Genomic DNA, 15,227 nt, shown 5'->3' with positions numbered 1-15,227 from the left:
CTAGAGACAAGAGTTTCTGCAAGCAGTGACTTTCTCCTTTGACAGCCAAAACTAATCCTACTCTGTTCCACTCGGTAGTGAATGGACATGTTTAATTTGGAACCAGGGCACTGTCCTGTGTTCTTTACTTGGCATTACTGGTGGGGAAGGGGATATGTTAGTGTCTGTTAAAAACTGGTATGCCCGGCACCCTCGCCTTAGCTATTACAATCTACTGTCAGTCCAACCAACCATCGAATTTCACATGTATTACCATCATATTTTTGTCATAAGTGGTATGCAGCACTTGGTACAAAAAGTGTTTAATTCCACTTGAGCTGCTGTTGTGAATAACATATCCGTGGTCTAGTAGCCAACATCATGCAGTGCCAATGAAAAGCCATGATATCAAACCCGTCCTTTTCTTTCTTTTTTAAGCCATACTCCATCTGTCTGCTAATAGCTTCAGTTTGATAGAAGCTCAGAGACAGTTTCGTTCATTTTCTAACCAGCCAGTAATACAAAAATCTTGCAGAAATATGTTTGTGAAATAGTTCGTGGGTGTCTATCATAGTAAGACCAATTTCAGCACCATCAGCCAGCAGCTGCTTCATGCAGATCGGTGTCCGCTGAAGTGATCATGATGCATTAGGCATAGAGCCTATGATCTCCAGCACTGCACTTGAATTAGCAAGTATAACATTATGTAACATTGCAGATGATACTACACTATGTTTCAGCATGCTCCATGACAATTTTGTATGGCATGTTGCTATAAGCACATATAACTATGGTCGTATTTTGTTCAAATTTGTAGTATAGCTCGTGCCATGACAACATAAGTATTTCACATTTTTGCCGTGTTGATGTTCTCCTTATGAAGTTACCACAAAGTACTTCACATCGCCATTTATTTACTTATTTATTTATTTATATATTTGTAATCACATTTTCGACGAGATGTTGTATAATAGTCCTCCTTCCTTTCTTTTAATCTCAATATGACTACTGAATGCAAATGTTGCATGAAGGTTAATTGATCATCACATCTGTGAATCATGAGATACACTGTTATTGACCATAGTAGTAAATTGCAGAAAAGTCTTTTTATCAATGCCTATTTCTCTTCATGAACATGGTGATTAATTTATCTAAAAATGATCATACTTGAAACGACACAACCTGACTTCGTTAATAGCACTCACTCCTCAGAGGCCACAGGTGTTTCTAATTGCCTACATTGATTTCAGCCTTTTACTAAACACAGACAGAACATAATGTCATAAATATTAATCTTTACTCCGTTTCAGGCTGTGCTTTCTAATGCATAAACAACGCTCCTCATAATGTCAAAAATGAGAAATATTCCAGTTGTCTTGGCATGAGCTACACTACAAACTTGAAGAAAATAAGATCATAGTTAAATATGCTTTATAGTAACATGCCATACAAAATTGGCAAGGAGCATGCTGAAGCATAGTTTGGCGGTCTGTATCAAGTGGCCTCTGGCTGATGGTGCTGAAATTGGTCTTACCACGATCCCTTTACAAACATGTGTTTCTATTACTGGCTGGTTAGAAAATGAACGAAACTGTCTCTGACCATCTGTCAGACTGACGATCTTACTAGCGAGATGGAATAAGGCTTAAAAAAGAGAGGAAAAGGATGGGTTTGCATGACGTTGACTACTAGACAACGAATAGGTTATTCAGAATGTAGTTTTCACTCTGCAGCAGAGTGTGTGCTGATATGAAACTTATGGCAGATTAAAACTGTGTCCCCGCAGTATCCTTTCTTCCAGGAATTCTGTGAAGTTTGGAAGGTAGGAGACAAGGTACTGGTGGAATTGAAGCTGTGAGGACAGGTCGTGAGTCGTACTTGGGTAACTCACATGATAGAGCACTTGCCCTCAAAAGGCAAAGGTCCGTAGTTCAAGTCTTGATCTGGCGCACAGCTTGAATCTGCCAGGAAGTTTCATATCAGCGCACACTCCACTGCAGAGTGAAAATTTCATTCTGGAAACATCCCCCAGGCTTTGGCCAAGCCATGTCTCCACAATATCCTTTCTTCCAGGAGTGCTACAAGGTGTACAACTTTGCTTCCGCCGTTTTTTCCCCAACATTTGAGGCTTTAATGAAACAAGTTGGTTACACATGTATCATTCAAAGTATTTTCCATCGCTGGCCACTACTTTCTCCCATCTTTCAGGCAGTGTACAAATCCCACGTCGAAAAAATTGTTCATCTTTTGGAGCGATCCATGAATCAATCCAATTTGTGATTTCTTCATGAGATCGGAAATATTGGTCATCCAGGCCATGCGCCATTGATCTAAACAGGTGATAGTCAGACGGAAATGTTGGTCATCCAGGCCATGCGCCATTGATCTAAATAAGTGATAGTCAGAGGCAGCAATGTCAGGAGAATACAACGGGTGGGGTAGGACTTCCCATTTTAACATTTCCAAGTACATTTTGACCTCTTTTGCAATGTGAGGTCGAGCATTGTCATGCTGCAAAATCACTTTATCATGCTGTATTGTGGCTGTTTGTCTTTTAATGCTCTGCTCAAACGCATTAATTGCGTTCAATAACGAGCACCTGTGATTGTTTCACTTGGTTTTAGCACCTCATAGTACGACGCCAAGCTGGTCCCACAGAATCCTGAGTATGATCTTGGAGCCGTGAATATTCGGTTTGGCCATTGACATGGAAGCATGGCCAGGATATCCCCATGATTTTTTGCATTTAGGGTTATCGTAATGAACCCATTTTTTGTCCCCGGTCACAATGCGATGCAGAAATCCCTCCTGTTTTTGCCTCTGAAGTTACTGTTCACAAATGCACAAACGCCATTCAACATCTCTTGGTTTCAGCTCACACGGGACCCGAGTTCCTTCTTTCTGAATCATGCCCATAGCCTTGAGACATTTTGAAATGGCATTCTGTGTCACTCCCACTAATCATGCCAATTCTTCTTGAGTCTAACATGCATCTTCACTCAGAAATGTCTCCAATTCTGCATAATATTCGAAAACATTCTCTCTTCCACCACTTTGCCGGTCTATGCCGTTAAAATCACCATTCTTGAAGCTTTGAAACCACTTACAACACGTTCTTTCACTAATAGCGTCCTTACCGTATGTACTTGAGAGCATTCGATGAGACTCAGCTGCTGTTTTCTTCATATTGAAACAAAACAGTAACACCTCTCATGAATGACGAGAATTAGGCTCGTAAACTGACATTTTAAATCAAGAACAACTTTATGATGCAGACACAAATTGTCTAATGTTTGAATGAGGTTATGTTGACCGAGGTCCAAGCTAACTGCCTGATGTCTGTGATCTGTTTCTTTCGACCGCTACTTACCGTTGTCGTCACCTATCAGAAAACGGCAGAAGCAAAGTTGTACACCTTGTAGTTCTGCATTGTCTGCAGGAGAGCTTCTGTGAAGTTTGGAAGGTAGGAGATGAGTTATTGCTGGAACTGTAGCTGTAAGGATGGGTCGTGAGTCGTACTTGGGTAGCCCAGATGGTAGAGCACTTGCCCATTGGATAGGTTATTCACAACAACAGCTCAAGTGGAAGTCAAAAGATCTCGTACCATGTGCTGCATCCCCATTATGAAAACACACAATGCTAACACATGTGAAATTCAATGGTTGGTTGGGCTGAGCCTAGCTTGTAATGGCTTGTAATAGCTGCTGGGGGTAGCAGTTTTTAACAGATACAAACATACCCTCTTCACCCCCAGTAACACCAGGTAAAGAACACAGGGCAGTGCCATGTTTCCAAAGCACATTAAATATGTCTGTTTGTTACTGAGTGGAACAGAGTTGGATTAGTTTTGACCATCAGAGGTGGAAGTCGCTGCCTGCAGAAACTCTGTCTTTAGTAAGCTTTCTTACACTGGTAATGTTATTTTAGTTCATGAACCAGTCTTCATGTAAGGCCATGCAACATTCATTTCTTATTTTAAGTGACCTCGAGATTCTGAAAATATTGGCAAAGGACTGCAATTGGAGCTCTGATTCCAATTCTTCTGTGGATTTAAACCCTTTGAGATGATACTATCCCTTCATATCGTTGTTTGCTCATGAGGCCAAGGTATATACAAATGGCATGATCCTAACTGTTAGTGAAAGGGAATTTGATAGTTGACAACTTTTTGTATGGGGTCGACGATGATGATATGCGCAGGGTTGGAGTCCCAGGCAGCACAGAACTATTTGTTGGCCTACCTTTAGCAAAACATGCACATCTCACTAGTGGTGAAGAAACAATAAGTACTTTGTGTCTATTCTTAGGTATAAGAAAATAGCGAAAGGTACCGGGTTTGAATCCCTGACAGGCACAAATCGTTTGCATCATCATTTTAGGTTCAAATATCCTGCTATTGGTGGACATATTTAATATCTGACATCTGACTGTGCTTAGTTAACAATACATATAGGAACTTGGTTCTACTTCCTGTCCATCACCACAGCTTTACTTGATGGCATTTCACATTTGTGCACAGCATTTTTTTACATACCTTTTGTGGTTATTTCTCAGGAGCAATGTAAGCTTCATGTAGTTCCCAATGCAGTACTAAATGTATAGTCATTATTTCCTGGTTCGGATATTCAGCCTTGTAAACTGATACTGGTGAACACTTTGATATTTTACGTCTCTTTATGCCTAGTCGAATCTCGATCAGATGTGCGAGCTTTGTTTGGTTAAAAATGGGTTCAAGTTAGTATCATGAACAGCAGCTTGTCTTTGTCATTTAATGATTGTGATGAGACTTCTGCAGTGTCACTTTGTAATGAAGTTTATTTTAGAAGCATTAAGGACTGTCTCCCCTCTTACAACGTTTTCTAACATTTATTGTATGATGGTATTGGTTTACTTCTGGACTGACTGCCATAAAGAGCAGTGTCTTGTGGTACCTATTGTGTATAGTCAAAAGACTGTACTGCAGAGGGTTTAGAGGACATATAACACAGCCATGCTATTTTTGTTGCATACAGTCAGGTGCAGCCTACACATTGGAATTCAGGGGTGGTCTGCTTTTTGTGCTGCCGAAGGTACATAAATTTATACAAGTTTTCTTGAATGTTGCAGGTAACCACAAAAATCATCAAACAGTATTTTGGCCCAAAATTTCCTCAGAGGAAATATCCTATCTGTGTTGTATCTGTAACTCTTCCTGCAGACCTTTTAGATGTAAATTTGGAACCAAATAAAACAAAAGTGTTCTGCAAAGAAGAGGTAAGAATAATCCTTTAAACAGATAACATACATACATTTGATTACATCGTTTGTGATGTCTTATAATTATTCAGCAGAACATAACTTTCTCTTGTATGTGATTATATATTCAGAGAGATGAAAATTATCTGTAATGATGGAATATAAAATCATTATTGTAAACTTAACACTATTATGAAAAGGTTAGATTGCTGCTCACCATAAAGAGGATACATTGTGATACATTGAATTGCAGACAGGCACAATGAAAAGTGTTACACATTGAGCTTTTGTCTGAAGCCTTCTTTGGGAAAGGACACACACACACACACATTGTAATGGGGCGGGGAAGGAGGAGGAATTGCCACCGCCTAACTGTGGCCAAGAGCTAAGTGGACCACCCTGTGGCACAACATGCAGCTGAATGTAACATACTTGATTACTTGTCAACCTGGGATACCTGGATCTTCCACTCCACCACCAGTTTTTGTGAAATGTGCAGATGGGAGTTACCATTAAAACACATTCTCTGCTCCTGAAATTATCTGAAGCCAAAGCTACAGTAAACTACTATCCCCACACTGTTCACTCAACAATGTGCGCCGCCTCTGTCCTATCACCTCCTCCCAGTTCATGTCCCCTCACCCTCATTGTGCACGACTCTGTGCCACTGCACTCACTGATTTTTTTTCCTTTCTTTGCTCCTTTTCCTTTCTACTTCCCATTTCCTCCTCTCTCCCTCCCCCACAGCCTCCTGGCATTGCACTTGGCAGCATTGCCGTGCTGCCATCTAATCTGTGCATTCTCTGCCAGACAGCACTCTTCTTTTTTTCTCTCTCCCCATCCGCCTTAACAGTAACATACTATCCCTCCCCCTTCCCCACTCCTCTATGGATTGCTGCTTTCGTTCAATGCGAGAATTGCGTTCTGGCCACAGTAGCCAGAGGTAGCAGTCGTTCGCCTGAGGTGTGCGAGCTAATGTGAATGTGTGTGTGTGTGTGTGTGTGTGTGTGTGTGTGTGTGTGTGTGTTTTGTTTTCCGGGACCACCCTGTGGCACAACATGCGAGCTAATGTGAATGTGTGTGTGTGTTTTTGTTTTCCAAAGAAGGCTTTGGCCAAAAACTGTATGTATGACAAACTTTTTATTGCGCTTGTCGGCAGCTTAACGTGTCACCTTTATGGTAAGGAGCAATCTATCCTTTTCATTGTATTGTTGGTAATCTAACAAAGTATTGTTTTACTGCATTAGCATTGCAAGGGTTAGTTGATGAATGTTATTTAAAATGTTCATGACCTTTATTTAGTTCAAGAATATTACATCCGTCAGAGTAGAACTACATTTAGAGGCTAAAAATTGCAGCACCATGAAGGCAGCATGCTACGAACATCAAATTGGCTTGATGTTTACTGTATGCTTGGATATGCAAATTGTTATCAATTCAGTAAAACCGCAAAATGTAGGTAGGTATTAAACCACCTACATTCTGTATGCACAGGGAAAGATTATACAGTTGTTTTCTACTTCAGAAATCACATTTGAATGTGGATTGTTCGTGAAAAAATCTTGTTACACTTTATGTAAGGGGAAGGAACTATCACCATGTGCCTGACTTTAACAGTGGCAGGATCTTCATCTAAGTAGGCTGCAGTTTATCGTTTTGCAGTATTGCTGCTTGCATTGGTTGAGGTCCCAAGACTGTCATTTAAGTATGGGATCTATGGATTTAGGAGAACTATATTCTGTTGCATGCAGGATTTCTGTGGCCCCATTAGACTAGTGGCTGAAAGGAGAGACGTATTATTTGCTCATCCATGCAGTATTTTACAGTCATGTTAAGTACCTTCAGAAGAAAAGGGGTTGTTTACAGAGTATCCATACAAAGAGCATGACAAAATGTGGAGCATTAAAAACTGTTAGCACAGTGAGAATTGTTGCAGCTTCCCTGGACATGTCAGCAGAGAAAGATGGACTGACAGTAGTGCAAAAAATGGTTCAAATGGCTCTGAGCACTATGGGACTTAACTTCTGAGGTCATCAGTCCCCTAGAACTTATAACTACTTAAACCTAACTAACCTAAGGACATCACACACGTCCATGCCTGAGGCAGGATTCGAACCTGCGACCGTTGCGGTCGCGCGGTTCCAGACTGTAGTGCCTAGAACTGCTCAGCCACTGACAGTAGTGCACCAAACGACAACACTGGGCACAGGTGTGGCACCAAGATGCATCTTAGGATGAGTCCAGGTTCTGCATACGGCATAATGATTAGTGCATAAGTATGTGGTGGCTCCAAGTAGAATAAACATTTACAGATTGACATTGATATTGTTACACATGACATACCCATATCTGTCATCCAAGCTCTTTCAATTTGATGCCCATCTGGATGAGAGCCATTGTTGCTGCTAGAGGTGGCACCTCTGCGTACTAAATTTTGTGCCATGTATACCCCAAATCACTGACAAACTGAAACTTGTATTCGTCCTACGCACTGTATACTTATAATAAGTAAAATTTCATTGTTAGCTGTTTTTCCTGATCAAATTTTAATGACAAGCAGTGTAGATGTATAAAATTGATTTGTGTTTCAGTGTAGTGAATATATACTGGGTGGCCCAAAAAGGATGGTCGGATTTGAACTGCGTAGTACCATTGAAAGGTGAGGAGGGGGGACCACTGCCGGCCGTCTGCAAGTCGGCCATTACACCCAGTTTGCCACGAGATGGCGCAGTGGACGGTCGAGCACCGTGTTTTTGCTGTGGAACAGTTTTTCAGAAATGATGAATCGTTTATTACTGTGCAACGATTGTTTCGACAACGTTTTGGTGTAGCGCGTGATGGACCCATTCCAGATCGCAGATCCATATCACGTTGGGTGACTGCATTCCGGACAACAGGGTCTGTCAAAAGTGGTAAATCTACAGGGCGTACACGTACGGCAGTTACTCCACAGAACATTGATGATGTTAAGAGCGTCAGTGCTGCAAAGCCCGTGTCGTTCCACTAGGCGTCGTGCTCAAACTTTAGGCCTCAGCCGTAGTTCGTTGCAGCGTATTTTAAGCCGTGAGTTACAGTTTCACCCATACAAAATTATGATCACGCAAAAGCTGTATGATCGTGATTTTGAGCAGCGAAGACGATTTTGTGAATCAATGCTTGACATTTTGTACTCTAATAATGATGTTGTGCTTCTTATGTCAGATGAAGCCCATTTCCATTTAGACGGCTATGTCAATAAACAAAACTGCAGGTATTGGGCAGCAGATAATCCCAGAGAATTGCACCAAAAGCCTCTTCATAGTGCTAAGGTAACAGTCTGGTGTGGAATTTCAAGATTGGGGATTGTTGGTCCTTATTTTTTTGAGGAGAACAACGCTACAGTCACAGTGAACTCGAAACGTTACGTTAACATGCTACGTAGCTTTTTGGTGCCGAAACTGCGAGAGTTACATGTAAATCGAGATCGAATTTGGTTTCAACAGGACGGGGCCATGGCCCACACAGCCAATGACTCCATGTGTGTTTTAAGGCGGATGTTCCCCCACCACATCATCTCGCGTTTTGGAGATGTCCACTGGCCCGCGAGATCACCTGACCTCTCAGCCTGTGATTTTTTTCTTTGGGGATACCTAAAGTCAAAAGTCTACGTAAAGAAGCCCCGAAACTTAATTGATCTGAAGGAGGCAATCAGTGCGGAAATTATGGCAATTCAAGAAGAAACAGTAGTGAAAGTGATGGAAAATTTCGAGGAAAGACTTGTGGAATGCATCACCGAGGAAGGACACCATCTTCCGGAAGTCATTTTCCGTACATGATTTTTTGTGGTTAGTTCTTGTAATTGGGTGCCTGGGAGCATTTAGTTACGTAATTGAATAAAATTAATTTGTAAAACTGATGGAGTTATAGTTATTTAAAATGTGACCATCCTTTTTGGGCCACCCTGTATTATGCATTACAGTAATATTTACAATCCACCAAAACTATGATGGTTTTTGCTAGCTGGCCCAGTTGACCATTTAAAAAGCAGAAAAAGATTATCTGGGTAATAAAGAAAGCTAAATGCAGGGATTCCTGTAGACCTCTTGTTAAAAATCTGAAAATACTGTCTCTGGTTTGTTTGTATATATATGAAATTCTAATGTTTGCAAAAGGGAGCACCTAAAAAAAAAAGAATCTTGAAACATAACTATGATATACATCCATGTAAAACTAGACAGAAACTGAACCTACATATAAATACCGCAAGTACAAGCTTATGCAGAAGAGGGGTGTATCACACCAGAATTATATAGCCATATGCCTTCGTACTTAAAATACATAACGCCATTAAATGCACTTAATGTAAAGTTGAAACAATTCTTGCTTCACCACTGCTTCTGCTCTGGCTCTGAATTTCTAAAACATCATAAGAAGTAAACCTCGTATGCCAGATAGGTTAATTATTTATTGTGTCATTTCATACTATAATTTATTTTGTGTTGATCTTGTAGCCTCACTTACTATCACATGTAGAAGCAATGTAATATGTTAGTTTATATTATTATGCACTTTGATTGTATTGACTGTGTAGTCACAGTGACTGTTGTCATTGTAAATTAATTATGTTTACACTTGTCCTATATCATATGTACAAACAACAAACTAAAAAATGATGCCTGGATCAAATGAACAAAGATGGGTAGAAGCCTATTTTGTATTTTTTGTGGAAGCTGTTGCCTTTCACGTGGCTGTAAGTTACATTGCTCTTGTATGCTATGTTTGTTTCTTTCTCCTCATTTAGCTCACTTTCCACAGTTTTATTTACTTCTATGTTCTTTTGGAGTTTTTCTCTGTCTGTATCTTCCTCTAAGTGCGCTGTCTGCTTCCCTTTTTTCTTCTTGACTGAATAGTTGGGCAGCAGTGGTGGGGCAGTATAGTTGTGGCTTTGTGCATTAAGTAATTCACATTTCTTAAATGTGTTAATACTTACTAAACAATAATAATTGGAAGAACAGGCTTCAGTTTCAGTATTGACACTGTTTTCAACAGGGATTTTTAGCTTCAGGATCCTGATACTCAGATAAAAATAATTTATAGATAAAAATAATTTATTGTATTAGTGTTATTTCTAAATTTCTTGCTTTGTAACTCCGAGTAACTTCTTCAAGTCCTGCATGCTGCAAAGCATTCTTACCAGTAAATTGCGATTTTCTTTAAAGGCTATATGAAACTTATTTTGTATTCTTTGTGCCAAAGTTCACTTGAAATTTAATTTGATCATTGTTATTTAAGTTCTGGCACAGAGTTCTTTTTCTTTCTCTTTAATTTGGTATCTCTTCATTAGTTACTCGATCTGTCTAGTCTTCAGCATTATTCTGTAGCATCACATTTTGTAATCTTCTATTATCCTCTTGCCTATACTGCTTATCTTCCCCATTTCACTTCCTTAAAATGCCAAACTCAAAAAAGATTTTCTAATACTTGAACTTATATTCAGTGTTAAAAAACTTCTCTTTCTCAGAACCATTTTTATTGGTTTTAATGGTCTGTATTTTATAACTAACCTCTTGATTTCAGTCATCTTTTATTTTGCTGTCATAATGGAAATACTTATCTACAACTTTTAGTGTCTCATTTCCTAATCTCATTCTTTCAGCATCACTTGATTTAATTTAGCTGCTGTCCATTACTTTTGTTTTACTTCTCTGTTCAGCTTATAACCTCTTTTAACAATTTAGGAAAAGACAGATTGCTACTTAACATGAAGAAGACATGTTAAGTTGCAGACAGGCACAATTAAGACACTTGCATAAATTTTTCAGCCCCAATCCTTATCAGTAACACACACACACACACACACACACACACACACACAATCTCTCTCTCTCTCTCTCTCTCTCTCTCTCTCTCTCTCTCTCTCTTCATACACGTAAGCAAACAAACATCATGCACACATGACTACCAGCTCCGGCAGCTCGGGCCAGAATGCCATCAGCAAGTCCCTTCAATTGTGCCTGTCAGCAACTTAATGTATCTTTTTTACAGTAAGTACCAATTTGCCTTTTCCTACACTGTTGATATTCCTGCCTGGAGTTTCCATTGTTTGATTTTGTTATAACCACTTTTTCAAGACATTGTCCATTCCTCTTCAGAAATGACATTTCCTTTGTAGACTATTCTTAATTTTACTCATTTGCAATTGTGATTTTGTCAGTTGTGAATTCTCAAGTGACAGCCGCAACAACGTACTATTTAAATAGAAAAAAAAAGCAAATGTAGTGATACAATCTGTTCTCGTTTGTTTTAGCAATTGTGTGTCATTGCAGCTATTGATCGAGAGTGACACAACTGACAAAATTGTGATCGTAAATAAATACAATTAATAAAGTCCATATAGCAAATTTTGTCATTAATAAATACAATAGACATGAGTAAACAGGAAATAATAATCTTATATATAAAAACAAAGATGAAGTGACTTACCGAACGAAAGCGCTGGCAGGTCGATAGACACACAAACAAACACAAACATACACACAAAATTCAAGCTTTCGCAACAAACTGTTGCCTCATCAGGAAAGAGGGAAGGAGAGGGGAAGACGAAAGGAAGTGGGTTTTAAGGGAGAGGGTAAGGAGTCATTCCAATCCCGGGAGCAGAAAGACTTAACTTCCTTTCGTCTTCCCCTCTCCTTCCCTCTTTCCTGATGAGGCAACAGTTTGTTGCGAAAGCTTGAATTTTGTGTGTATGTTTGTGTTTGTTTGTGTGTCTATCGACCTGCCAGCGCTTTCGTTCGGTAAGTCACCTCATCTTTGTTTTTATATATAATTTTTCCCACGTGGAATGTTTCCTTCTATTATATTGATATCATTAATTTGAATCCAACAATTACGTTTGTTATTGTCACTGTTGCATTTCGAAATCTTTTCTGTCGTCTTATTTTCCTCTTTCTGTTAAGATGTCTGCTTGTGTCTGTATGTGTGGATGGATATGTGCGTGTGTGCGAGTGTATACCTGTCCTTTTTTCCCCCTAAGGTAAGTCTTTCCGCTCCCGGGATTGGAATGACTCCTTACCCTCTCCCTTAAAACCCACTTCCTTTCGTCTTCCCCTCTCCTTCCCTCTTTCCTGATGAGGCAACAGTTTGTTGCGAAAGCTTGAATTTTGTGTGTATGTTTGTGTTTGTTTGTGTGTCTATCGACCTGCCAGCGCTTTCGTTCGGTAAGTCACCTCATCTTTGTTTTTATATATAATTTTTCCCACGTGGAATGTTTCCTTCTATTATATGGAAATAATAATCTGTTTTATTTGATGTTCCGGGCCCTTTGCCATACTTGATAGAATTACGATGGCATCAGCAAACCTTAAAGTTTCCATTTCTTCTCGAAGTTTAATTAATTCTTGTTCCAGATTTGTGCTTGTTTTCCTTTATTGCTTGGTCTCTACAGATTGAATTGTGTTAGGAGTAGGCTACAACTCTGTCTCTCGGCCTTCTTAACTTCTGCCTCCTTTTCATGTGCTCCAGCTATTATATAATTTGATTTCTGTGTAAGCTGTAGATAGCCTTTAATTCCCTATATTTTATCGTGTATGTCTTGAGAATTTCAAATACAGTCAAACATCCGTATAACGATTACCCATACAATGATACTCCTGGGTACACTGTAGTTTTATATGGCCCTGGCTGATTTCCTATATGTACTGTGTTAATTGCCCCTCATTACAACAATGAAGTAAATTTAGCAACACCCTATTATAACTAAGACAAAATTTTGAGGAATTTACATTTCCTACTTCTAAGAAGCTCACTACAGCAGTAGGTATTGTTTATTTAGCTACTAGAATTTTGGCACTTTATTTCCAGAAACTTCACTACATACTATAATACTATATTTATTCAAGCAGCAAAGAGAATAGCGTACAGCCGCAGGCGAGCTGTGCTGAGTGGCAAACATCAAAGAGCTCCTTCATGTGAAAGAGTGTTTAGTTTGTCCATTGTTGAGCTTTAGTAGTAGAGAGAAGTGTTTTGTTGGGCTCATATGCAGCTTATCTCCATGATTTTTGCAATCTGTGAATGTTTTTAGTTGATGTAAATGATTTGGACTTCCCTAATTTGGACAATGGCTAGAACTCAGAAACAAATAAGGTTGGAGACAAAAATTGAAGTTTTCAAAGACATTGATAACAGAATGAAACAAATAGAAGTGGCAAGGAAGTATGGACTTGCACAGTCAATGTTGGTTACCGTCCCTAAAAAATGAAAAGAAATTGAAGAAAGTTTTATAGGTGGCAAATTTAACCCTTCAAGAAAAAGAATGAAGACGGCTGCTGCTGACGATGTGGACAGTGCTAAACTGCGGTGGTTTAAAGAGATGCGTCCACAGAACGTACCAATTAATGGTCTGTCAAAAAGCCTTAAAGTTCGCTAAGTTGCTTGGTGATTCTAATTTTAAGGCAAGTAATGGGTGGTTGCAAAGATTTAAGAACAGGCATGGTATCATTTTTAAAGTGATTTCAGGAGAAGAAAAATCAGCACTGTTAGGTGATGCAGAATTTTTCAGGAAAAACACTGTGTGTAAACTTTTAGAAAAATACAGTCCTTCAAACTTGGACAATGCAGATCAGATGAGACTATTTTATCAACTGATGCCAGAGAAGATGATGGCCTTTAGAGGAGAAAAGTGTAACGGAGGGAAGCAGTCTGAAGTATGCCTAACTGCAGCAACGCGTCAGGGACACACGAATTGACACCACTGGTGATCTGACGATCAGCTAACCACGGTGCTTCAAAAATGTAAGAAGCTTACCAGTAAGACGGTACATAAATTCCTTTAATTTATAAATTAATTCAGTACAGTGTAGCTTCAGCTGTAATGTTTTGCTACAGTCATATTGTAAATGTGATTTCTTTCTTTGCAGTCAATTACAAGACAAATCAAAAAGCATGGATGACGTCTACTCTTTTTTAGTGGCTGCTTTTGCTTGATAAAGAGATGTCAATGAAGAATAAGAAAATTACATTGCTGGTGGATAATTGTAGTGTGCATAACAACATGCCAGTGTTGAAGAAGGTTGAACTATGCTACTGCCCCCCGAACAATACTTTGATTCTTAAGCCACTAGATGTGGGGATAATTAAGAACCTTCAAACAAACTACCATTCACATTTAGTTCAACATGTGATAGCAAGCATTGAAAGAAAGGTAAGCAATCCCTACCGTTTCAGTGTGAAGCAGGCTTGTGACATGATTGCTCGTTCCTGGGACGGTGTACAGCTGAATGTGATTGCGAACTGCTAGAAAAATGCAAGACTTTCTGAAAGTGAAGATGTTGGTGAGAATGTTGTGGTGGATGAAATAATGCAAGATGATATTCAAAGTGATCTGGAGATTTATCCAACAGTTATTGGTAAAACCATAGGTGCTACAGTAGTTGAATACTTGTCGGTGGATAACGAGGCGTTGGTGTTTGAAGCATATACAGACAAATCTATCATTGAGGAGTTAAATGGTAATACATCTGTTGAAGATTCTCACAATGACAGTGATGTGATAAGTGTGAATCCCCCTCCTCTGATGGAGCTAATAGGTCAGTTGAAAACCATTCAGCAAATATCATCTTCAGTCCCCAGTGTTTCAGTGCAGCAATTGGTTGCATTATAGGAGATAAAGACAATATTTACAAGATAATCTTTAAGAAAAAAGAAACAGTGAATTTTTCTGTACACAAAAGTAAGATATTCTACAGGTACAGTATTAATAAATAAAGTGAACAAAATGTATTTCATTATTTGTCTTTTAACATTATTTTTCATCAGAAAAAGTACTACAGTAATGTACTTCTCAGACACGAAAACATGGCTCCTTGCTCCGAGTCACACTAACAAAACCTCATTTTAACAATAACCCCGGTACAACAATTTAATTTTCATGGTCCCATGAAATTCGTTATATCGAGGTTTGACTGTAGTGTGTTGTAGCCAAAATTGTCAAATTCTTTTTCTAAACCTTCACATACTATAAATATAGGTTTGTCTTC

At 39.1% G+C, this 15,227-nt stretch overlaps 1 protein-coding gene across 1 annotated transcript in view; it reads left to right on the top strand.

The window, feature by feature from the left end:
* The window catches only part of LOC126481256 (PMS1 protein homolog 1-like), a 123,224-nt gene that overhangs the window by 30,406 nt on the left and 77,591 nt on the right, over positions 1–15,227 (top strand). Inside the window, exon 6 of the mRNA XM_050104875.1 lies at positions 5,086–5,232. Within this exon, the coding sequence (XP_049960832.1) occupies positions 5,086–5,232 (147 nt within the window). The remainder of the gene's footprint in view (positions 1–5,085; positions 5,233–15,227) is intronic.

This window comes from Schistocerca serialis, chromosome 5 (genome assembly GCF_023864345.2).
Source record: "Schistocerca serialis cubense isolate TAMUIC-IGC-003099 chromosome 5, iqSchSeri2.2, whole genome shotgun sequence".
Lineage (NCBI taxonomy): Eukaryota > Metazoa > Arthropoda > Insecta > Orthoptera > Acrididae > Schistocerca > Schistocerca serialis.
This window is presented reverse-complemented; position numbering and strand designations above follow the sequence as displayed.